Here is a 25,961-nt window from a genome sequence, read left to right as displayed (position 1 = left end):
GGTGTTTCAGGCTTCTTAGGGTATATTCCTAGAAGTGGAATCACTGGGTCAAATGGCAGTTCAATTTTTAATTTTTTGAGGAAACACCATATTGCATTCCCACCAACAGTGTACTAGAGTCCCCTTTTCTCCACACCCTCACCAGCACTTGTTGTTTGATAATTTGTTAATGGCAGCCATTCTGGCAGGTGTGAGGTGATACCTCATTGTCATTTTAATTTGCATCTTTCCGATGATTAGTGACACTGAGCATTTTTTCATATGTCTCTTGGCCATTTGTAACTCCTGTTTGGAGAGATGTCTATTTAGGTCCTCTGCCCATTTTTTGTTTTTGTTTTTTGTCTTCCTTTGGTAGAGTTGTATGAGTACTCTATATATTTTGGAAATTAACCCCTTAACTGATGTATCATTGGCAATTACGCTCTCCCATATAGTAGGTTCCCTTTCCATTTGATGGTTCTTTCTTTTGCCGTGTAGAAACTTTTTAGTTTGATGTAGTCCTATTTATTCATTTTTTTCCTTTTGTTTCTATTGCCTTAGGCATTGTATCAGTGAAAATTCTGCTGCGTGTGATGTCTGAAATTTTGTTGCCTACATTTTCGTCTAGGATTTTTATGGATTCATGAGTCACATTTCAATCTTTTATCCATTTTGAGTTTATTCTTGTGTATGGTGTAAGTTGGTGGTCTAGTTTCATTTTTTTGCATGTAGCCGTCCAATTTTCCCAGCACCATTTATTAAAGAAGCTGTCTTTACTCCATTGTATACTCTTGCTACCTTTGTCAAATATTAATTGAGCATACTGTCTTGGGTGTATTTCTGGGTTCCCTCTTCTGTTGCATTGTTCTATATCCCTCTTCTTGTGCCAGTACCAGGTTGTTTTAATTACAATGGCTTTGTAGTAGAATCTGATATCCGGTATTGTGATCCCTCTTACCTTATTCTTCTTTTTCAAGATTGCTGTGGCTATTCGGGGCCTTTTTTGGTTCCATATGAACTTCTGAAGTATTTGTTCTAGTTCTGTGAAGTATGTTGTTGGTATTTTGACGGGGATTGCATTGAATCTATAGATTGCTTTGGGTAGTATGGACATTTTAATGATGTTAATTCTTCCAATCCATGAACAAGGTATGTGCTTCCACTTTTTTATATCTTCCTCTATTTCTTTTTCCAGTGTGCTGTAGTTTTCTGTGAAGAAGTCCTTTACTTCTTTGGTTAAGTTTATTCCTAGGTATCTTAATTTTTTTGCTGCAATGGTAAGTGGGATGTTTGTACATTTTGCATGTGATTGACCAAGCAGCTTTGAAGTCTTCTACAAAGGAAAAGTTGTAAAACTAGTTGCATTTTGGGGATAAGATCTCAACTTATAAGTTTGAAGGCTAATGCTTATTTTTTTAAAATAAGCTAAATCCTCATTATTTTTGCGATTTATCTTTCTGTGTAGTTATACACAGTTCTCAAATTGTCTACATCATTCAACAAATATTTGTTGAACTTCTATTACGTATTCAGTGTGTGCTTTGAACATAGATATGAAATATAGCCCTTTCTAGCAGGAGCTCAGAGTCTAGTTAAGGAAGACATAAAGTTAACAACTGAAGTGCATTTTAACAAGTACCATGGCTGACAAATAGCAGGATGCCCTGGGAACATGAAGTAGGAACACTGGTGAATTGGTACATGTTAAACCACTGACTCCTGGTAGGGTGAGGATAGTAAGGTAAGGGACTGATGTTTAGTGTTTGCTTATTTCCATGGTGTAAATACTCCCACCACAGCCAATTTCAAGCTACCAACATAATGCCTTCAAAAAGGAAGTTGGATAGAGATGTACAGCCGCACACCATTATATCCTATTTCCACTATACAGATATAATCTATGTAAATAATGTCAAAAGCAGAGATAATAGTAAAATAATTAGGAAGTGATGAATTTGAGCATTTATTCCTTTGTTTCTAATATGTTAACTTAACTGTAAACTTATCTAATTTGTTGTTACAAAGCAGCTGCATTTTAGAACCAGCTCACAAAATTACTGAACATTTAACAATCAGCTCTTGCAAAGGGGTATGAACCAGTGAAAATGGGCTTTAGCACACACTTGGACAAGAGCAACGTCATGAATTACTGCAGATTCACCTAAGTTGAAGATTCCAAGGAAATCAAAGGCGATGATCCTGTCTTCTCATTTCTGCATCTCTGGCATCGAGCCCTAGGTGTTGAATGGTCAACGTAAATCATTAATGCAAAAAAAAAAAAAAAAAATTAGCCCTTACTGTATCCTGGGCATTATTCTAGGACTTTGGGGGTGGGGTGGGTATGGCAGTAAAAACCCCGGCCCTGTCTTTAGGGAGTTTACATTCGTGTGTGTGTGAGAACAAATGTCTATCACATAGGTGGTGGGTTGTAATAAAATTCCGCAGTGCAAAGGAGTGGAGAATTGCTGTTTCACATGGGGTTGTGAGACGTTTGGATGTAGGATGAATGTTCTGGAATCTGAGAAACACGGTATAAGGAAGGCTGGAGGACAGACTCAGCGCAAATCTCACCATTCCACAGGAACACAGAGTAACGTGGCAAACTTTTCTTCAGAGAACCCCACTCAGCGGGCCTCTCCTTTCCCTCAGCTCTTCCACAGAAGCACAAACTCCTACCTGAAATCCGCCTCGGAAACGCTAGGGATTAACTGGACCAATCAGAGGCAGCGAGGCGGGGCTAATTTTCAGTACCCTCTGAGGCCGGCTCAACGCGCTGACACCCCTGCGCATGCTCAAATTCTTCAGTTTCTGGTGCACCGTCTGGAGCGGTTCGCGCATGTGCGAGAGCAAGGCGAGCTATTTGACCCAAGGCCTCCCCGTACCTTCCTAGCTGTCTGTTGCGTCCTAATTCTGTCGCGTGTCGTTCTCGTGTCGACTGTTTTCCCGCCACGGTTGCTACCGCCAAAATGAACCGGGAGAGTTTCGCAGCCGGCGAGAGGCTGGTGTCGCCGGCTTACGTGCGACAGGGCTGTGAGGCCCGCCGCTCGCATGAGCACCTCATTCGGCTGCTTCTGGAGAAGGTACCGAGTTGTCGGGCCCGTCCCCAGCCGCCGCGCCCCCCGGCTGCGCCCGGTTCTCCTGCTGCTGCTCAGTCCCCCCCCCCCCCCCCCCCGTGTGATGGCCGAGACCTGTCCCCAGAGGCTGTCCCAGCTCGGTGCCGACTCGCCAGAGCGGGCAGATCCCAGAGAGTGTTGTTAGGAGGTGTGTGGGGTCGAGAATTTGAGTCCCCTTTTGTGAAACTTCGGGATACGGAAGGGAGCGGAAGTCCCCGTTGGCTTTTTTGTTTGCGGAGAGGGCAAAGTTCGCAGCTGCCCTCTTGCACCCTTGCCGAGGACTCCGGGCACACGTGTTTGTAAACCCGGGTGTGCCAACTCGAGCCTGGCGCTGCCCGGGAACAGCGCGGGTCACGGCGTTTCCGAATTTTAATTCCACTCAAGTTTGACAGCTTCTAGTTCTAACACTGAGGTTTGAAGACTCTTCACTGAAGATAAGATTTTATTGGGTTTCAGTCACCTTCACTTACCGCAACTTTAAACCTAAGGACATCTCATCTTCATGTATCCTTTCTCGCAATCTGAAGATGATTGTAACGCAGTGTAACACACGTTTCGCCTATTTGAGGTTTCTTCGTGGAGCTCAGTTTCTGTCTGAATTTCAGACAGCAAGGAGCATGGCAAAATAACGCATTAAACAGTTGTAAAATGCACTGAAATGGGTTCTAAGGAACGATGAAACCGTCTTAAATATAATTATATTATAATCTAATATCATTATGTGTTTTTTGTTGGTTTTAAGGGCAAATGTCCCGAGGATGGTTGGGATGAAAGTACACTGGAACTCTTTCTGCATGAACTGGCAATCATGGATAGCAACAACTTCCTGGGCAATTGTGGTGTGGGAGAAAGGGAAGGGAGAGTGGCATCGGCTTTAGTTGCTCGGCGTCATTACAGGTATTTTTTTCAAATAGCATGTGAAAACATTTTTCTTGCTCTTTTTCTTTTTTTGCTAAAAACAATGGTGGCAGTATTCATCATATGAGATCATAAAATGTCTGTTTGGAACCTACTTCCCTGGTCAAATGGGCATGTAAACTGGATGCAACAATTTAATCTGAATAGCTGCTTTTCAAGATAATAGGGTGAAAGTACTTGGAGTGGTTAACAATACTGGCTATACGTTCTGTTAAGAATAGTTAACTTAGCCCTGGCCAGTTTGGCTCAGCGGTTAGAGCGTCGGCCTGCGGTCTGGAGAGACCCGGTTCGGTTCCCGCTAAGGGCACGTACTTCGGTTGCAGTTTGTGCCCGGCCCTGGTTGGTCGTGCGGGTGGCAGCCACTCGATGTGTCCCTTCACGTCGATGTTTCTGTCTGTCTCTCCCTCCCACTCTATCTGTACAAAAAATGGAAAAATATCCTCGGGTGAGGATTAAAAAAAAAAAATACTTAACTTAATAAACTTATTATTTGTAAGAGTTTAAAATATGTTAGGGTTGCCCTGGTCAATTTGGCTCAGCGGTTAGCCTGCGGACCAGTGATTCGCCTAGGACACTACCTCAGTTGCGATTCGTCCCAGCCCTGGTTGGGGTCGTGCTGGGGCAGCCACTCAATGTGTCCCTTTCACATCGATATTTCTCTCTCTCTCCTGCTGTATCTGAACAAAAGTGGAGAAATGTCCTCCGGTGAGGATAAAAAAATAAATATGTTAAGGTTATTTATAGTTTTCCAAGTTTCTTTTGCAGGATTATTTAGAGAATGATATATAGGTAGAGCTTGAAATCATTGTTCATCTGCATCTAAACGGAATCCCATTTTATAAGCACCTTGCTTTGTTTCAAGAGATGTAGGAAAAGGTATATTACATTTAATTTTAGATTAATAAGTCACTCTTTTGTATTTTTTGAAAAGCTTTTCATCAATTCTGATAACCATTTAATTGACAGTGGTTCCAAATATAATTTATTCTTCAACCTTTCTGTGAAATACAGATAAACTCTTAAAAACTCCTGTCTTCCATGATTTTAAATCATGATGAAATTTCCCATACCATTGTAGAATTTTATTTCAATCAAAACCACCAAACCTGTAGTTCAATAAAAAGGTACAGACTTCAAATTATAAAATAAATAAGTCATGGGATATAATGTATAGCATGGTGCCTATAATTAATAATACTGTATTGCATATTTGAAAGTTGCAGAGAGTAGATCTTAAAAGTTGTAATCATAGGAAAGAAAAATTTGTTACTGTGTGTGGTGATGGATGTAAACTAGACTTGTGATCATTTTACAATAGATACAAATACAGAATCATTATTTTTTATACCTGAAACTAACATGATGTTATATGTCAATTATATGCGTCAGTTAAAAAAAAAAACCCTATTGCAGTTAAAACTAGTGATAATGAATATATAACTTGGGTGAAAAATTAATGTTAAAAGTGGGTTGATAATGGTTGATATTAATCTATAAAAAAGTCTTTGTACATGAGGTTTCAGTGGTAATGAAGTGTGACACTAGTATTCTGTAATAATTCCAGTGTGCAGAATTTCCAATCTATTTAACTATAAATTACAAATAGATTTTTGATTTTGAAGAATATTCAAAGGTATTTTTAAATAGTGTATAACATCTCATTTAAAATGAGTGGATTTGCACATGAATTTTCAAAGAATGGATAAAGGCAATATTTGAAATAGCAATTCATTCCCATTGGAACTTAGCCCCCTGCTGTGGTTAGAGGAACAGGAAAGAAAGGAGAATTTAATGTTGCATTTATTTTGCTTTTCTACTATTGCACAACAAACCACTCAAAAACTTAGTGACTTAAAACAATCATTTATCGTCTCATAGTTCTCTGGGTTAACGGCTCATCAGGGTGATGATTGCTTTGGGTTTATCATGTAGTTGCAGTCAAATATTGGCTGAGGGTTTAGTCATCTGAAGGTTCAACTGGGCAATTTATTCAAGGTGACACACTTAAATTGCTGGGAGCTCAAGTGGCGTCTCCATGTGGCTTTGGCTTCTCCCAGCATGGCATCTGGATTATAAGAGGGAGTCCCTCAAGAGCAAGCCTTTCAAGAGGCTTGGTAGGAAGATTTAAGATTTCTTATGCTCTAACTTAGATCATCCAGACCATCACGTCTGCTAGATTCTGTCTGGCTGATCAAGTTTCTAAGGCCAGGCAAGATTCAAGTGGAGGGAATTAGACCCATCACTTGGTGTGGCAGTACCATATGGGCATAGGGAGAAAAGGAATTAATGGTGGCCAACTTTGGAGACTAGATATCACAGCATAATTGATGAATTTGTTTCAGTAGGATATTTTTATATTATTAATACTTTATGAAATATACCTACAATAGTCAAGTATTGCTTCTGGTATTTTTTTGGTTATTGTATTTGTATAGTTATATAGTGGATTACTTAGAACACTGAATATTTTTGTCCAGTTGTTGGCCCATTTTTTGCTTAGGTTCATTCATGGAATTGGACGATCGGGTGATATTTCTGCTGTGCAACCAAAAGCGGCAGGTTCTAGCCTTTTGAACAAAATTACCAATTCTTTGGTCCTGGACATCATAAAGATGGCTGGTATGTACTGTGTTAATCATAATACTTTTGCCTGACCAGCCACACATGCCTTTGTCTAATTTCTTTTATTAATGTCTCTTTTAAAAAGGATATCAGTGACTTTTGAAAAGACATGTGTGTATATAAAAAAAACACCTTTAGTGTAAGATAGAAAATCAGAGCCATAAGCATGGAGGATGAATTTGGCAATGAGCTTCCTGAGAGTGAATACAGAAGAAGAAGCACTAAATCAACAATTCTTATTATTTGCTAGAAGTATATCATTTCTTCAAGAAGAATGCTGGTTTTTCCAAGGAATAACTAATTTCTGTTTTACTTCTTATCCCTAGGTGTCCATACAGTGACAAGTTGCTTTGTAGTGCCTATGGCAACTGGTATGAGTCTAACTCTGTGTTTCTTGACATTACGACACAAAAGACCAAAGGCAAAATATATCATATGGCCGCGAATAGACCAGAAGTCCTGCTTTAAATCCATGATCACTGCAGGTAAAAGAAAAGAAATAGTGTATGTAATGTCTTCAATATCATAGTTAGACATTTCAAACTTTTTGTGTAAAGAGAGATAAATGAAAAGAAACTAAACCTGTTTCTATTTCTTCTTTTTATTATGATAAAACTTACCATTTTAACTATTTTTTCTTTTTTTATATTTATTGTTGAGAATATTACAAATGTTCCCCTTACCCTACTCCAGTGCTCCCTCTTCACCCGGCTCAGCTCAGTCCTTCACCACCCTGTTGTCTGTGTCCATGGGCAATGCATATGTGCATATAAGTTCTTTGGTTAATCTCTTCCCCCCCCACACACGCACACATCCCTTCTCTCTGAGATTTGTCAGTCTGTTCCATGTTTTCATGCCTCTGTTTTTTTTTATTCTTTAGATTCCACATGTAAATAAGATCATGTGATATGTGTCTTTCTCTGACTGGCTTATTTCACTTAGAATAATAGTCTCCAGGTCTCTCCATGCTGTCTCAAAGAGGAATAGATCCTTCTTGTTTCCAGCTGCATAATATTCCATTATGTAAATGTACCACAGCTTTTTTTATCCACTCATCTGCTTATGGACACTTGGGCTGTTTCCAGATCCAAGCTATTGTAAATAATTCTGTTATGAATGTAGGGGTGCACATATTCTTTCTGGTTGATGTTTTGGGATTCTTAGGATATGTTCCTAGAAGTGGGATCATGAGGTCGAATGGCAGTTCCATTTTTAATTTTTTGAGGAAGCTCCACACTGTTTTCCATAGTGGCTGCACCAGTGTGCATTCCCACCAACAGTGTATTAGGATTACTTTTTCTCCATATCCTCACTAGTGTTTGTTATTTGTTTATTTGCTGATGGTAGCCATTCTGGCAGGTGTGAGGTGATACCTCATTGCCATTTTAATTTGCATCTCTCTGATGAAAGGATATACCATGTTCATGGATTGGAAGAATTAACATAGCCATACTACTCAAAGCAATCTATAGATTCAATGCAATCCCTATTCAAATACCAATGGGCCCTGGCCAATTTGGTTCAGCTGTTAGAGCGTTGGCCCAAGGACCAAGGGGTTGTGGCTTCAATTCCTGGTTGGGGGCATGTGTCTGGTTTGCAGGTTCAATCTGCAGCTGTGGTTAGGGTCATGCTGGAGGCAGCCAGTTGATGTGTCTTTCTCACACTGATGTTTCTCTCTCTCCTCTCTTTCTCTCCTCCCCTCTCTTCTTCTTTCTTCCCCCACCTCCACTCTATCTAAAAATCAGTGGAGAAATATTCTTGGGTGAGGATTAACGACAACAACAACAAATACCAACAGCATATGTCACAGATCTAGAACAAATACTCCAGAAATTTATGTGGAACCAAAAAAGATCCCAAATAGCTGCAGCAATCAGAGAAAGAAGAATAAGTTGGAGGGATCACAATACAGGATATCAAGTTACACTACAAGGACACTGTAATCAAAACAATCTGGTACTGGCACAAGAACAAGCATATAGATCAATGGAACAGAACAGAGAATCCTGAAGTTGACCCAAGACAGTATGCTCAATAATATTTGACAAAAGGAGGCAAAGCATACAATGGAGTAAAGACAGTAAAGGGTGTTAGAAAAATTGGACAGGTACATGCAAGAAAATGAAACTAGACCACCAACTTATACCATACACAAGAATAAACTCAAATGGATAAAAGATTTAAATATAAGTTGTGAAACCATAAAACTCCTAGAAGAAAATGTAGGGAGCAAAATCTCAGACCTCACATAGCAAAATTTTTACCGACACATCGTCTAGGAAACAAAGGAAAAAATATCAAATGTGAGTCGTAAAGCCTTAAAAATCCTGGAAGAAAACGTATGGGAGAACATATTTGCCATTGATACATCTGATAAGGGGTTAATTTCCAAAATACACAACTCAACAAAAGGAAGACAGACCAATTAAAAAATGAGCCCTGGCCGGTTTGGCTCAGCGGTTAGAGCGTCGGCCTGCGGTCCAGAGAGACCCGGGTTCGGTTCCCGCTAAGGGCACGTACTTCGGTTGCAGTTTGTCCCCGGCCCTGGTTGGTCGTGCGGGTGGCAGCCACTCGATGTGTCCCTTCACGTCGATGTTTCTCTCTCTCCCTTCCTCTCTCTCCCTCCCACTCTATCTGTACAAAAAATGGAAAAATGTCCTCCGGTGAGGATAAAAAAAAAAAAAAAAAATGAGCAGAGGACCTGAATAGACACTTCGCCAAACATATAAATGGCCAAGAGACGTGAAAAAATGTTCAATGCCATTTTAACTATTTTTAAATGTACAGTTCCATAGCATTAAGTACATTCCCATTGTTGTGAAACCATCATTACCATTCCTCTTCAGAACTTTTTCATCCCCTTAAACTGAAATTCTGCCTATTAAACAGTAACTGCCCCCTCCTGCTACTCCCAGTCCCTGGCAATCATCATTCTCCTTTCTATTTCTATGAAGTTGACTAGAGTATTTGTCCTTTATAACTGACTTATTTTACTTATGTCTAAGATTTAATCCATGGTATAGTATGTGTCAGAATTTTCTTTTTTAAGACAATGCGTGTGTGTGTGTAACCTACATTTTATTTCACCCATTAATTCATTGATGGACACATAGGTTGCTTCTACCTTTTGGGTATTGTGAATAATATGGATGTGAACATAGGTATACAAATACCTGCTTGTGTCCCTGCTTTTAATTCTTTTGGGTATATACTCAAAAGTGGAATTTCTGGATCATATATCTCTGGTCTTTAAAATGTGGTTATGATTAGCTCCTCCCTAGATTGTTTTGAGAACTAAATGGGGTGACATAAAATGCCCAACAATAATCCCTGGAGCATGAAAGGTGCTTAGACATGTTTGTTGTATATACATGAGTGGAGTACACCCTAATTGTTACCATGAATCAAAGTGCAAGGATAACAGGTGTCATTAAGTATAGATGAGACAAAACTTTATATTGGTATTTTAGTATTTGGCTTGCTTAAGTCGAGTCACATTTGAGAATTTAAGGTTATTTTTGAATGGCTTCAGTCTATTGTACGACATGAACAATATTGGGCTGTAATTAAACTGCATAAATGATCCTAAAGAAACTCCTGTAAATGGATTTATAATAAGGACATAAAGTAGAAACTGATAGACTTTTAAACATATACTGATTTATTTTAAGTGGTATAAAGTTGTCAAGTCTGTTAATTTGCATCCTATTTACAAAGAATTGATAACCAAATTCTTGGAATTTGGAAACCATTGCCTTAGTGAAAAAACTGGAAACTTTTTTTCAAAAGATGTTATGATTTGGACTATGATTTACAGTTTATTCTTTTTTAGCAGAGCATCTATTCTTAGGAGGCAAGATCGTTGTATTCTTTTTTAAAAAAAAAAACTTGTATGTTAACTGTTTGAAAGCCAAAATATGATTGGATATGGAGAATTTGAGAAATAGTAGAAAATTAGCTGTCCTCAGGAGTTTACTTATTAAGTTTTGTATGTTTGCTTTAATAGCTGTGAAGGTATGCATTAAAAAATCCTGGACATCTCTGAATCCCATATTTGAAATGATGATTTTATAGTGGCCAAGGTTTTATATTTCTGTAGAGAATGCAGACAACTTGATGTGGATTCTAAACCACCAAAGAAAACTACACGCTTGTAACTTTGCTATAATTTGCTGTGTAACCTTGGGGAAACCACTTAATCTCTCTGAACTTTGGCTCCCTTATCTTTGAAATGAGTGAGTTGAGCTAAATGGTTTCTAAATCCTTTAGGCTTTTAAATCTATGAATCTAGCCTGCTGCTAGATTTAGTATTTGGGAAGACTGAAGATATGCCTACATAATAACTTAATATGCAAAATTTCCCAGGTTTATTTTCTATCTAATTTCTGAGACCTAAACCCTTAGGTTTTACTTTTATCCTAAGTACTTAACTAGTATCACAGAGTACTTAGTTATATAAGTATTTTGTACATTTAGTGTATGTATTGCTTGTACAACTTTTAAGTTTACAAATGCCTAAATACTTGCTATACAAGGTTACATAGTTATTATTTGGGTGGACCTTTGATCACATGCTAGTTAAGTGTACTAATTCAATTGAAAATTGAAAAACAATTTTTTTTTTTTTTGCATTTATCTTCAGATACAGTGGGAGGGAGAGAAGGGGAAGAGAGAAAAAGAAACATCGACATGAGAGAGACACATTGACTGGTTGCCACCCACATAACCCCAACTTGGGTGGGGACAAACTGCAGCCGAGGTATATGCCCTTAGCAGGAACCGAATCCGAGACTCTCTGGTCCACAGGTCGACACTTTAACCACTGAGCAAAACCGGCCAGGGTTGAAAAACAATTTTTATATTTAGTTTATAGAAGGCCCTTGTAAGTAAGATGAGTCGGTGATCCCTAGGCTACTTAAATTCATTACCCTTTTCTTTAGAGGTAAAACATTAAGTTGATGATTGTGATTTGTTTCAATACTTGAGTTATTTTTGTTCATCTCTGAGATAAAGTGAACTTTAAAATAAAACTTAAGGATTGCCAGAAAATGTGTTGATTTACTTTTCTGTGGACTGAAATTGAACTGAATTAAGTGATCCTTTTTGTCATCAATGACTTTTACTACTTTTATAGGTAACTAACATTTGTTCTCCTTACTCCCCATAATTGGTCTTTCTTGCCATATCAAAGTGCTAAGTAGATTTGTGGTCCTAATTGTGGTCTAATGGTCTTTCACATTATTTTGACCTTCCTTTGACTCATTCCAGTACTGAGCCAGGTCTTTGTTGCTGCTAGAGGAGGATTTATTGACCAAAAGAAGTACTTTAGAGTTCCTGTGTAGAACAGTGCTGCTTCCTAGAGTTCCAGGATCTTCTCTCATTTTAGTTTTACACTAATATTTTGATTTCTGGTTGGCTTGGTTAGGTTTTGAGCCCGTGGTGATAGAGAACATTTTAGAAGGTGATGAGCTGCGCACAGACCTGAAAGCAGTGGAAGCTAAAATCCAGGAACTTGGGCCTGATAACGTGCTGTGTGTTCATTCTACTACATCCTGTTTTGCTCCAAGGGTACCTGATAGGTAAATGATTCGTGTATATTATCCTTTAGGTATTCGTCAGACTTTTAAATAAAGTGTACATATACTAATTTTCAAAGATGCTTAGGTAACATTTGGCGGTAAATAGTTGAATGAACTGTTCTAAGCGATAGATTGACCTTGTGGAGAAACAACATCATCTCTTGAGAAAACAAAAATTTGACTTAGAAGAAGGAAAAACAACTAATACTACCAAGTGGAGATTCTCTTATCACCCGACTAGATGCAGATCATTTGTTTTTTTGCTCTTTTTCTGGTTCTGATCTCTTAGCATCTTTTCTCTTGTTACTTAATAGAAGTTTCTAAGTTAAATATTGGGTTTCCTTATTTTCATTGCTATTTCTACTTCTTTGATCTTACAGTTAGTTTTCCTGTGTAGGAACTATCAGTAGTAACAGATTTTAAACAGAAATTTTTAGAATTATTTACTGTCCTTTGGATATTTGTAAATTAGAAGATTAATCCAGATGTACACTTAGGTGTACATAGTGGTTGTCTTTGCATTCTGAGAAAAATGCAAATGTTTAAGAAAATAAAAGCAAAAAGGAAAAAAAAGCAAATGTTTACTTTTCTAAAGGATGGACACATTTTTATTCTGAAAATGTAATAGGCTGAGTTATAGGGATACAGATTTCTAGTTTTGACAATAAGTCTTTGTTTCATTTTTAACATTTTGAATTGTTAGTAATTTGCTAAAATTGTATTGACTTTGTACTATTTTTGTAGCATCACGTTATACTTTGGTTTCCATGGAATCACATAATTTGGCAGTAACGAATGCATCTTAGCTTTTACTATTTCATAGACGGACTTTAAGAGACAGTTTTAAAACCATGCTCTTGAAAATTTACCTTGCTTCAATCACGAGTCTGTGAATTCTATTTTGAGATTATATTGAAAATAATAACAAGAATTAATAAATGATAATACAAGAATAAACTCTGTTTCACGTACTCACAACTGTAAACCTAGTCTTGTCCCACCCTGTATTGTAGATGCTTTATTTATTACCAGTTATATTTTAAATTTACATGGAAATATTAAACATCTCTATTCTTTCTTCATTGATGGTTTGCTATCTAGAAAAATTTTAATGTGATAGAAATAAATCACATTTCCAAAACAGCACACAGATATTTGTTAGTTAGATTATTTATCCTTGAGGATAGTATTGTTTTTGTTTCATCTTGAATAACTCTCCTTGGATGTTTATAGCGTGCCTGGTGCAATATTAAGTATTTTACATGTATCATGAAGCTTTTTTAATTAGTAAAATTCTCATATATCACTTTCTAGTGGTATTATATGATGAATGTTTCTTCTAAGAGTGAACTTTAGGAAAATGGTGATGTATCATTATTAGTAACATATTGAATTTCTGATTTTATTAAATTTAAAAATACATTTTGATTACATTAAGCTTAATTCTTTTGTAGTCTTAATTTGAATGGGTAGCTACTGTCTTTATTAATTCATTAATTGGACAGAGAGCATTGTGGGACAAAAATCAGCCAAGGGAAATGTTAAAAAAAAAAGGAAGGGTATCATGACTTTAATTGACAAACATTTTAAATTGGCCTCTTAAGTTAGAATAGAGTTTGATTCTCATGGAAAATATTTTTTCAGTATCTCTTTGCCTTTTACTACATACCTTTATATACACTCTAAATATTAGCAAATTTGATTAATTCAGAATATTTAAAACTACTCATAAGTGATTTATTTTTATTTTTTTATCCTTACCAGAGGACATTTTTTCATTTTTTGTTCAGATAGAATGGGAGGGAGAGAGAGGAAGAGAGAGAGAGAGAGAAACATCGACATGAAAGGAACACATCAAGTGGCTGCCACCCCAACCGGGGCCAGGGACAAACTGCAACCAAGGTACATGCCCTTAGTGGGAACCGAACCCGGGTCTCTCTGGACCGTAGGCCAGTGCTCCAACTGCTGAGCCAAACCAGCTAGGGCATAAGTGATTTTTTAAAAAATAATTGTGCTTTTGTTATTATTGGTGCCTTATTCTCAAGGAAGTTTGTTCTTAAGGAATGCTTTTGTTAGAACACAAACATCTGAAAGTGCCTTTTTTGAAGAAAATACTGTGTATCTCAGAAAGTCAATTTTGTTAAAAACAACTCAGATTAGTTTAAGTAAGGTGTTCTGTGTTGATTTATGAGATTTATGAAAATGAGTGATAAAATGAAATTTTAATTCATAAACTCTAAGGAAATAAATTGAAAACTTCTGACAGGTGAACAGAATAAAGTTATTTCTATTTGTAGTTTAAAAACATTGATGCACATTTATATAAAAAAATGAATTATGCATAAATGGATAATAAAACTATATAATATATATTTGAAATACATCCGGTGGGAAGGGGCATTCATGGTATAAAAATGTTTTGCTTCCAAATTCTTTATATAGTAGAAAGAATATTTTTTAAAAGTTAATTTTATTAAACCATAGCTTTATAGTGTGAACATATTTTTGTTAAAGGTAACTTCAGTCATAGTATTTGATTTTGTAATGGAATATCATTTATTCTAATTGAAATTTAATGACCTTATTTTGCATAAAGTTAGACTCTCAAATTGTCTTTTTTTATGTTTCTGTTTTTAATTGAAATTTTATTTTTCAATTACAGTTTACATTCAGTATTATTTTGTTTTAGTTTCAGATGTGCAGCATAGTGGTTAGATAATCATACACTTTACAAAGTGCTCCCCCTGGTTCTTCCAGTATCACCTGGTTCCATACATAGTTATTACAGTATTATTGACTATACTCCCTATGCTGTACTATACATTCCTGTGTCAGATTGTCTTAATATAAGGAGGGTCAATTTAAAAGTAAGAGTGACTTTAAAACCAAATTCTTTAGTATACAAGTTGTTGGAAAATATTATTTTGGTACTGAAACATTTTAATGTTCTGTATTTATTAATACATTGAAGTCTGTTTGAAAATGTGTTTTTTACATTATAAGCTGTTTAATGTGAGCTTTATTAAGATTTCAAGATATGCTCATTATTTTGTAAGTACATATATAGTTTTTAATTCTCACCCATTTTTAAAAATTAGTTTGAAAGAGAAAGGAATGGAGAGGGACAGAGAAAGAGACATTGATGTGAGAGAGAAACATCAATTGGTTGCCTCCCATATGCACCCCTACTGAGGATCGAACCCGAAACCTGGGTATGTGTCCTGACCAGGAATTAAACTGGGACCTTATGGTTTATGGGACAACACTCCAACCAACTGAGCCACCCCAGCCAGGGCTGCAGATATTTTTAGTATGGTGAACAACCAAAAAAGCATTTAAACATGAGCATACTACATCATAAAGGGTCATAATAAATAATCTGCTTCTTGTTTTTATATAGGAAACTTCTGTTGTTGTTAATTCTCACCTGAGGATATTTTTCCATTGATTTTTTTTAGATGGAGTGGAAGGGAGAGAGGGAGAGAGAGACAAACACTGATGTGAGAGACACACATCAATTGGTTGCCTCCCACATGACTCCAGCCAGGGCCAGGGTTTGAACCTGCAACCCAGGTACGTGTCCTTGACCATGAATCAAACCCTCGACCCTTGAGCTGATGCTCTAACCATTGGGCAAGACTGGGCAGGGCTATAAAGGAAATTTTAAAGTGACTTAAAAGCTACTATCTATACAGATTTTTATAAATACACATTTTCTTATTTTTTGGTAACATTATAAATTTAAAAGCTTTTAAAAGTTTACCCTAAAGTGCCTGCTATAGCTTGCCAAACTGCCAAATCATATGCTAAAATACTGCTGTAGAAATCTGAGTTGTCATTTTTTTGCTTGTGTATATTAACAATAACTATTAAATTAGTTTTTACACTAATTTATAAAAGCACAGTATGAGTGTCTCTTTATTGCATATTTATGTTTATAGATTAGAAGAACTGGCTATAATTTGTGCTAATTATGGTGTTCCGCATATAGTCAACAATGCTTATGGATTGCAGTCTTCAAAGTGTATGCACCTCATTCAGCAGGTAAGAGAGTTTAAAAAGTATGTATGTCAAGAAAAATATATTTTAACATATAGGATTATTACTTTGTTTTTATTGCAATCTAATATAGTAAAAACAGTTATCTAGCATCTTCTACTTTATGGAGCATTAGAAATTTGCAATATTCCCTCAGTAAAAGTTGTATTTTGGTAGTATGGTGGTAATTGGACTAATAGCTTTGGTCAGAACCAACATAGAAATACTTTAGGAGTTTAGTTATTAACTTTCTGAGAGTGTTTCATAACCAGGATTCTCATTTTTCTAATATACTGGATTATACTATTTTTAAAACTTAAATTGATGATTTTTTTCTATATATACTATTTAAGAAAATCACTTTACCTTATTATCCTAGACTGGAAATGACTTACTTCATTTATAAACATTTTAGCATATAACTGTGGAGTAGGTAAGTTTTAAAAAATGTTATGACTTATTATTTTATTTTTTTATTTTTTCTGTTAATCCTCACCCATGCTCACCCAAGTATGTCTTTCCATTGACTTTTTTAGAGAGTGGAAGGGAAGGAAAGGGGGGGTGGGGAGAGAGAGAGAGACATCAATGCGAGAGAGACACATTGATTGGTTGCCTCCCCCATGACCCCGACTGGGGCCAAGGATCGAACCTACAACCCAGGTATATGCCCTTGACTGGGAATCTAACCCTGGACCCTTTGGTCCAAAGGCTAATGCTCTAACTGATGAGCCAAGCAGGGCAGGGCTTATTTTATTTTTATAAGCATCAGCTAGATCCTGTTCATCTGTTTTAGATTCTTTTTTTTTTCATCCTCACCCGAGGATATTTTTCCATTTTTTGTACAGATAGAGTGGGAGGGAGAGAGAGGAAGGGAGAGAGAGAGAGAAACATCAACGTGAAGGGACACATCGAGTGGCTGCCACCCGCACGACCAACCAGGGCCGGGGACAAACTGCAACTGAAGTACGTGCCCTTAGCGGGAACCGAACCCGGGTCTCTCCGGACCGCAGGTCAACGCTCTAACTGCTGAACCAAACCGGCCATGGCTGTTTTAGATTCTTATTTTGAAAATGTGTTTGGGTTTCCCATCCCACTCAGAATAAAAGTCACAGCCATGGCCTGCTAGGCTTTGTGTATTTAGTCCTCTGCAGCTTCTCTGATTTCATTCCCTACTGTTCTCCTCTTACCCATTATCTCTCTCTTGGAACGTGCTTTCTTTCTCTGTCGTGCCACATGTGCACACCACCCGCCTTTTGCTCTTGCTCATCCCTCTCACTGGATCGCTCTTGTAGAGAGTTGCATGGCTTCTTCGATCACTGGCCCTGGTTGGGTTGCAGCTTCTGGCCCTGGCCGTGGTTATGGGTCACTCTTCTTTAGGTCAATGTGACCATCTCAGACACCCTATCTAAAATAACACCTTCCTCTTCCTTGCCAGCATTTCTACCCCCTTTTCCTGTTTTACCATTTTCATTGATTTTAAGGTGCATATTTTTTCACTTTATAACATGTTGAAATTGGGATGTTTTACAATCATTGGTATCTTATAATGTTAATTGGCAGTTCTTTTCTTACCTAGTTAGTGGTGGCTTTTTTTTTTTTTTTTTTTATCCTTAGGATAAAATGTACCTGAGGACATTTTTCCATTTTTTGTTCAGATAGAGTGGGAGGGAGAGAGAGAGAAACATCGACGTAAAAGGGACACATCGAGTGGCTGCCACCCGTACAACCCAACCAAGGATAAACTGCAACTGAGGTACATTCCCTTAGCGGGAACTGAACCCGGGTCTCTCTGGACCGCAGACCGACGCTCTAACCACTGAGCAAAACTGGCCAGGGCAAGCTTCTTAAAAATTGATAGCCTCATGTTCTTTTATTCCATAGGACTTAGTACCATTAAATAGGTTATTTATTTATTATCTAGTTATTGACAGTAATTAGAATTAAGTTTCTGTTAGGGCAAAGACTTTGTTTTGTTCTTGCTATGTCTTCAGTAATTAAGAGAGTACCTGGTACATAATTGACACTCAATAACTAGTTACTGAAAAAAGGGAATGAATAAATGAAGTATTATATTTACTTACAATGATTAATTATTCATACTGTAGTAGGATATGGATAGATATTATCCCTGTATGACATGAGTTACATAATTTGTGTGCATAATCACATATTCAATTTCGAAATACATATGATTTATATCATGTGGACACAGGCTATTTACAGATTATCTGTGGTCTTCTCCAACATGGTGGTGAAGACTCCTTAGCCCAGTAGATCTTTTCTAGTAAATTTTTGTTTTTTATCATTTGAAAATACTAGTATCATCTCCAATATAATGTAGTTTATATGATAGTAATGACTGGTTGGCTGATTTCTTTACTCAAAGGTTATACAAGTGAGGATGTAATTGGCTGCAGGTAATAGAAATTCCAACTCAAATTAGCTTAACCTATAAGGAAGTAGACTTGTTTACATAAGAATTCAAGGGCATAGTACACTTTAGACACTGTCTGTCAGCATTTCATAAGATCTTTGGAGGAGAACTACCATTTTCTTGGTATTCTTTTCTATTATTCCCTAGCTTTGTTTCTTTTTAATTCTCACCTGAGGATAAGTTTTATTGATTTGAGAGAGAGAGGAAGGAGGAGGGGGAGAGAGAGAGAGAAACATCGACGTGCGAGAGAAAGATGGATCCACTGCCTCCCTTACGCACCTCCACTGGGGATTGAACCCACAACCCTGGTGTATGCCCTGACCAGGAATTGAACCCGTGGCCCTTTGGTTCGTGGGATGACACTCCAACCAACTGAGCCACACCGGCCAGGGCTTATTTCTTAACTTTTAAAGGCTACATCACAATTCTAAACTAGATTGTATCTCATTTAAATGGTAGCAGAGGAAGGTTGTATAATTCTCTACTCTGGAAATCTTAAAAATAATTTTATTTCAGTGATTCATTTTTATTCCATCTCCCCCTTCTCCTCCTCCTCAATTTTTAGCAACCTCAATACTTTTAAAAGTAAAAAACATCAGCATTACTAAAAGTTTAGAAAAGTGAGGAAGGAGTAGAAGCTCATTCATGACCCTGTTACCTTAACAAATACTCATAGTAATTTTTGTATCCACTTTTCTTTTATATACATTTATTGCTCTTTATATAGTTGTAGTTATTGTGTACTAGATGCATTAACTTTTAAAAACAGTAAACATGTATTTAATTTTAAACTTAAATGTAAACTTAGATTATAGTTTTATACTCTCCACATACCTGTAAAGTTTTTTTTTTTTAATCCTCACCCGAGGATATTTTTCCATTTTTTGTACAGATAGAGTGGGAGGGAGAGAGAGGAAGGGAGAGAGAGAGAGAAACATCGACGTGAAGGGACACATCGAGTGGCTGCCACCTGCACGACCAACCAGGGCCGGGGACAAACTGCAACCGAAGTACATGCCCTTAGCGGGAACCGAACCCGGGTCTCTCCGGACCGCAGGCCGACACTCTAACCGCTGAGCCAAACTGGCCAGGGCCATACCTGTAAAGTTTTATAATGATTGCTTTAATGGTTCCTTTGCATTTACCCAAATGTTGTTTACTTAACCTGGAAGTGCTCCATGTTTTGGTGCTCACACATATTTTTGAATACTAGAAATCTGGTGGCATACTTGAAGAGATTAAGATGAAAAGAAAATGAGCTCTAGGATATGATATGGTATGAGCCCTTGTAGTTGTGTATCAGGAATATCCTACTGTGTTATCACCTCTTTTCATTTATGAGGTGGACTTACTAAATATTTAAGTAGAAAATAACACTATAAGATAGGTGAATTAATTTTTTAAAATGTAGTTATGCTGTTGTTGCAGATACTGTATTACCTTCTAAATTGTCATTTATTCACATTCAGAAAAAGCAGTACAAAAGCATTTCATTTTTAAAGTGCCCCTCGCAAATAGAGGTGGTGGCACAGTTGCTTTAAGTCAAATAAGTACTTGGGTCGTATTGTGTGCTGGTTGCTGTTTCATGACATTCTAAAAAAATTAGTTTTAATTCTTCCCAGTAGTTCTTATTAGTATATATATCATTTACTGAGCACTCTCCATGTGTCAGTCATCCTGCTAGACTTTTGAAGTTTATTAACGCAACCCTAACAATTTAAGGAGTACTTATTGTTTTCATTCTACAAATGAAGAAACAAACTCAATAGGATTAAGCGAGTTGCCTAAGATCCAAAGCTACAAAATGGTCCATGTAGTTCATTGTGACTCCAAAGCCCTATATTTTACTTTAAAAGATAAAGTAATAAAACTGAAAATACTTTATTGGGGAGCTTATGTTATAATAACGAGTCAACCAGTGATGCAAGAGCTATAACCAAAATGTGTCAGGCTTTGCTTTATTTATTTTAGTTTTTGCATTTTTTTTTATTAATTTATGTTTGTTATAAATGTTTGTACTTTTTCCACCCTAGACACTCTCCTCCTGATCCCGCCTCCACCCCCAGAGGATTTGCTCTTTTTTAAAGGGCAGTGCCCCAAAATGACTTAATGCTGAACAGATAGCTCATTCTCTATGTACATGTAGTTCCCAGGAAGTTAGCTTTGAAAAACCTATACTCTGTTTATATGCTGAACTGACTAATTTAGGAGAAGCAAGGAATATGGATGTTAGGACAGCTTAATGGAAGGAGATGTAGTAGAATTACAAAAATACATAGAATTAATTATTTTAGAGTTAGAATGGATCGTAAAGATTCAAAATGTAGGAAGCAGCAACTTTACTTATTAAGAATTTGAGAGAAGTAGGTTTTATACTACTTATTCACAAACCTAATTGTCAATTCCTTCAGCAGATATTTGCAGGGCTCCCACTGATGTGCCAAGCACCAGGATAGGTGTTAGGAAAGCAGTAATGAATACAACAAAATCCTCTCCTCATGGAGCAGAAGCAGACAGGAAACACTAAGTATGACAGGTGTTAGTGAAGGCTCTCATATTTTGCGGGGAGGGGTGTCGGAGTAGATGGAGTGATCCACATCCTCTCCTGGAGTCAGGCAGTTGGGAATCTGCGTATGTGGAGGACCAACTTAAGTTATTCGCAGATTTTCAACTGTGCAGGTGCTCTGTACCCCTCTTCCCCACGTTGTTCAAGGGTTAGCTGTAAGTATTATTCACAGCTGCTATCCCCAGAACCTTGAACAATGTTTGGCAAATAAGTGCCCACATACTTGTTTTATGAATAAATGAGTAAATGGATGAACTGATAAATGACAACTCTTTACTTCATAGAACATGCTTCTGTGTTTCCTATTCTGTTTAAGCACTTCCATCCTTCAGGTTTTTTTTCCCCCCTGCTCTTTGATAGCCTCTGACTTCAGTGTGAGGAGTGAGGTTTGTTAACTCTTCCTGAGATTGGGTCCAGCCTCTGTTTCTTGCCACAGAGTGTGCTGCCTTCTAGTGCTTTCTGTGTTTTAGTGATGAAGCAGTTTAACAAAGTCGGGCACTGATTGTTCTCTTAGTAATCGTGCTCCCAGTTTAGGTTCAAGTTTCTCTCAGGAAGCCTTAGACAGTAGTTAATAAAAGGCAATTGTAACTGTTCCACCTTATTTTTATGTGCTACTACTTTGCATGTTTTTCAGTTATTTATTCTACCAGTCATGTATGCTTCTGTTTTCCTGTGATATGGTGAGATTTTCTCTGATCACAGTTCATGAGGAAATTAGAAGAATAATGGCAAGGTTGAGATTTAAACAATCATGTGATAGCCGCCAGCCCTTGCTGCTCCTGCCTGTTGCCTGGATCTGGTCTCTTAGATTAGGGCAGCTCTCTGCCGCTTCCATTCTTTCCGAGATATGGACGTGGAGAGAAAGTGTGAAGCTGAAGGTCAAATGCGGTTATCATATTAATAGGAATGTAGATTCTGAATACAGATTGAAAATCTGTTACCACAGATAAAGGAAAAAAAAACTATCATCCTTGAAATTTAGATAGTATCTCTATTTTTAAGAGGAGAAAATTGAAGCACATTAGGTAGAAGGTCATAGACTGTGTTGGATGGGGACTGGAACTTGGTTTTATATTTCTGGTAAGTAAGTATTCAGTTTTTCACTAGAATATTAGATTTTCACTTGAAGTTCATTTGCAGTGGAGTGAGATCATCTAAGATAATAACATTAGGAATCATGAGTTAATGTAGAAACATTGCCAAGAGTATACAGAAAGAAATCTCCATTAGTTGATGTTAAAAATAAAATTTTCCCTTTTCTTATCTGAGAGGTGGTAGGAGCAAACTTATTCCTTTAAGTGGTCGTGCAGGTGTAGTAGATTATCCAAGAATCAAAGAGAGGCACTTAAATGTGTAGCTAATTGATTTGGCAGCTGGGTGACTGCAGTCCATTAGATTATGGTGGCCACTCTTAACCTCGCAGAGGGTGTTTACAATTACTTAATAGTTTTAGGGCCCACTGTTGACATTGCCAAATAGAAGATCACAGATGAGAGGCACAGGAGGAATCCACTCTCTTACCCAATTTTAAGGTGAAAAGCCCTGTTTCAATATAGTTCACCTGAACTGATACTGAAACCCTGCCTTTCTCACAGGGTTGTTGTGAGGACTAAATGATTGTTGTGTGAAAGAAGACTGTAAACTATAAAGTGCTTTTACACATACAAGGAGGAGCATTTAAATACTCAGTTTAATACTTAAAAATATATTACTAGCACTGTTGCAAGGAAATAAAAATATTTTATCTGTTTTTGATTTTCATATGTTATTTTAATGGTATTTATTTGTTAATAGCTATTGTTGTCTCTTCTAGAAACGAATATATAATACTACATGTTATTTCATTCTAGGGGGCTCGGGTTGGTAGAATAGACGCTTTCGTACAGAGCTTGGACAAAAATTTTATGGTTCCAGTAGGTGGCGCTATAATAGCTGGCTTTAATGATTCCTTCATTCAGGAAATCAGCAAGATGTATCCAGGTAAGTAAATTAGTTGCTCTTCAGAAAAAGTAACTAACAAACAAAAATCCATTTGTACGTAGGCTACTATAATAAATCTTAATTTCCAAAGCTTTTTAACCATCTTTGTTCTTATTTCAGGAAGAGCTTCAGCTTCACCTTCTTTAGATGTCCTTATTACTTTATTATCACTTGGCTCAAATGGCTATAAGAAGCTATTAAAGGAAAGAAAGGTAAGCTTTTCCTTTAGGTATAAAATAATACTCCTGACTAGAATGGTACTCCAAATTACTGGCGTTTTTGCCCGTTGGTCTATCACTTTGGATTATAGATATCTAGTACAGTCCTACGGGATATACTCTAATCTGGAAGCACCATATGGGTCTGCAGTTAATGCTTGTCATCTTCTTTATACAGATATTCTGAGGAATCTTGGACAGGTGATTTTGCTTTTTTTGTTTGTTTTGAGAAACTCCTACATCAGGGATTCTTATTAGTTCAGTAAAATTCAATTCATTTATCACTTAGATAGAGGTTCTTGAAAGACAAATGGCAAAGGCATTTCTTTTTAGTTTTTGGAAGCCTGGAGACTTGTTTAGATGTGAAATATTAGTCAAAGAAGGAAGAACCAGGTCAGAGGTTGGCCAGCTTCTCATTCGAAAATAATAAACTTATCCCTTGCCATTACTGGAATGTTGAACTCATCGGTTATATTGACTATGAAAAGAAAAGTAACATTGGTGCTTGAAAACTGGGCTTTGTCTCTAACACTAAAAACTAGCTTAATTCAGGACAGCTCCAAAATTGTAGATAGAGATAGTGTTGGCAGGGTGAGTCAGACTAAGATGTTTTATTCATCTGGGAGAGCTGGAGATCCCTGGTGCAGTGTTTGTATCCATATAACTTTTTAATACTTAGTAGCAATTATAGGACCTTGGATTTTCTAATAGTACTTTACATATTTTAAAATATTTTTATCTATATTATCAGATGGATCCTCTCAACAGCTTTATAAATATGAATACGTTTTAAAAATGTTATGCCTTATTTTACCCTATTTCCCCTACCCCCCAGTTATTCAGTCTATAGGAAAGTAATTATTTACTTTTTATTGTGAGGATATCTTTTTTTTTAAAATCCTCACCAGAGGATATTTTTCTATTTATCATCAGATAGAGTGGGAGGGAGGGAGAGAAACATTGATGTGAGAGAGACACATCGGCTGGCCACCTCCCACACAACCCGACCAGGGCTGGGGATGAACTGCAACTGAGGTATGTGCCCTTGACTGCAATTGAACCCACAACTCATTAGTCCATGGGCTGACGCTCTAACCACTGAGCCAGACCAGCCAGGGCTATGAGGATATCTCTTAAGATTTTCATGATATAGGAAAAGATGCTCAACATCATTAGTCATTAGGGAAATGCAAATTAAACCCACAATGAGATACTTAAACACCTCTTATACACCTATTAGAAAGGCTAATTAAAAACAAACAATACCAAAACTATGAAATATTGGCCAAGATCTCAAGCAAGTAGAACTCAGACATTGCTGGTAGGAATGCAAATGGTACAGCAACTTTGGAAAAAACTTTGGCAGTTTCTTATAAAGTTAAACGTACATACACTTACCATGTAAACTAGCCATTCCAGCCCTTACTACTTACTCAAGAGAAATGAGAATTTATGCCTGTACAAAAACCTAGACATGAATGTTTATAATGATTTTATTCATAATTGCCAAAACCTGGAAACAACTCAAATGTGCATCATCTGGTGTATAAACAAACTGTGGTTCATAAATACACAGTAATAAAAAGGAACAGACCACTAATATATGCAGCAGCATAATGACTCTCAAAGGCATTATGCTAAATGAAATAAACCAGATTCAAAAGTTGTACATATCTTTTATATGATTTCATTTATAGACCAAGCTAGAAAAGGCAAAAAATATCAGGACAGACAAAAGATGAATGGTTGCCAGCAACTTTGGTCGGGAGAGGGAACTGTTGTGGTAAATTCTGGGAGTAGTTTCATGACTGTTACATGTTTTTTAAAATTCACAGAAGTGGACACCTGAAAGTGCACATTTGAAATTTTATTATGTGTAAATTATGCTTTGATCATTTTAACCTGAAAACTGTTTTAGGCTAAGGGGAAAGTACCTGGGTGGGGAACAGATATTATTATGAATGTATGTGGTATTCCAGAAACTCTGCTAGGTTTATTATATTCATTATTTTACATTAATCAGTGTAAGTTTATGAGGTGTACGTATTATTCCCATTTTACTGACGGAATTGAGGGTCAGAAAAGTTTAACTACTTACCTAGGGGCCACATGTAAGTGCCAGAACTGCCATTGAAACTCAGGTCACTGTGAGGCCGAAGCCTCTGCTTCCTGTCTGACCACTGCTCTCCCTGCTCCAGTGCCGAGGGAGTTCACCTGCTCTGTGCTAGGCGTTTGAGCCACGAACATGATGGTCTCATGACCACCCCATTTGTATCTAGTGGAGGTATGTAAAACCCCAAAGGCTCTGTTGTATTAATGGGTTTTATTTAAAATCCTTCGTATAGAATTTACTTAGAATAGAGACTGTCTGCGGTAGTAACCTTCAAAGTATTAGAATGCTCGTTTGAGAACTCTGTCACTGTAAGTGAATAAAATTGTTCTTTAACAACTTCATTCAACAGGCAAGTCTTTTCACTGAAAAATGCCGATGTCCTCCATAAACCATAATTGCAT

At 37.1% G+C, this 25,961-nt stretch overlaps 1 protein-coding gene across 1 annotated transcript in view; it reads left to right on the top strand.

The window, feature by feature from the left end:
- Positions 1 to 2,844: 2,844 nt before the first annotated feature.
- Positions 2,845 to 25,961, top strand: part of SEPSECS (Sep (O-phosphoserine) tRNA:Sec (selenocysteine) tRNA synthase) — a 33,891-nt gene continuing 10,774 nt past the window's right edge. The window contains exons 1-8 of the mRNA XM_036240983.1: positions 2,845 to 3,059; positions 3,835 to 3,989; positions 6,511 to 6,629; positions 6,959 to 7,117; positions 12,058 to 12,211; positions 16,153 to 16,255; positions 23,100 to 23,229; positions 23,350 to 23,441. Coding sequence (XP_036096876.1) covers positions 2,946 to 3,059; positions 3,835 to 3,989; positions 6,511 to 6,629; positions 6,959 to 7,117; positions 12,058 to 12,211; positions 16,153 to 16,255; positions 23,100 to 23,229; positions 23,350 to 23,441 — 1,026 coding nt within the window. The 5' untranslated portion in view covers positions 2,845 to 2,945. The remainder of the gene's footprint in view (positions 3,060 to 3,834; positions 3,990 to 6,510; positions 6,630 to 6,958; positions 7,118 to 12,057; positions 12,212 to 16,152; positions 16,256 to 23,099; positions 23,230 to 23,349; positions 23,442 to 25,961) is intronic.

This window comes from Molossus molossus, unplaced genomic scaffold, assembly GCF_014108415.1.
Source record: "Molossus molossus isolate mMolMol1 unplaced genomic scaffold, mMolMol1.p scaffold_m16_p_1, whole genome shotgun sequence".
Lineage (NCBI taxonomy): Eukaryota > Metazoa > Chordata > Mammalia > Chiroptera > Molossidae > Molossus > Molossus molossus.
The sequence above is the reverse complement of the archived record's forward strand: the minus strand, read 5'-3'. Positions and strand labels throughout refer to the sequence as shown.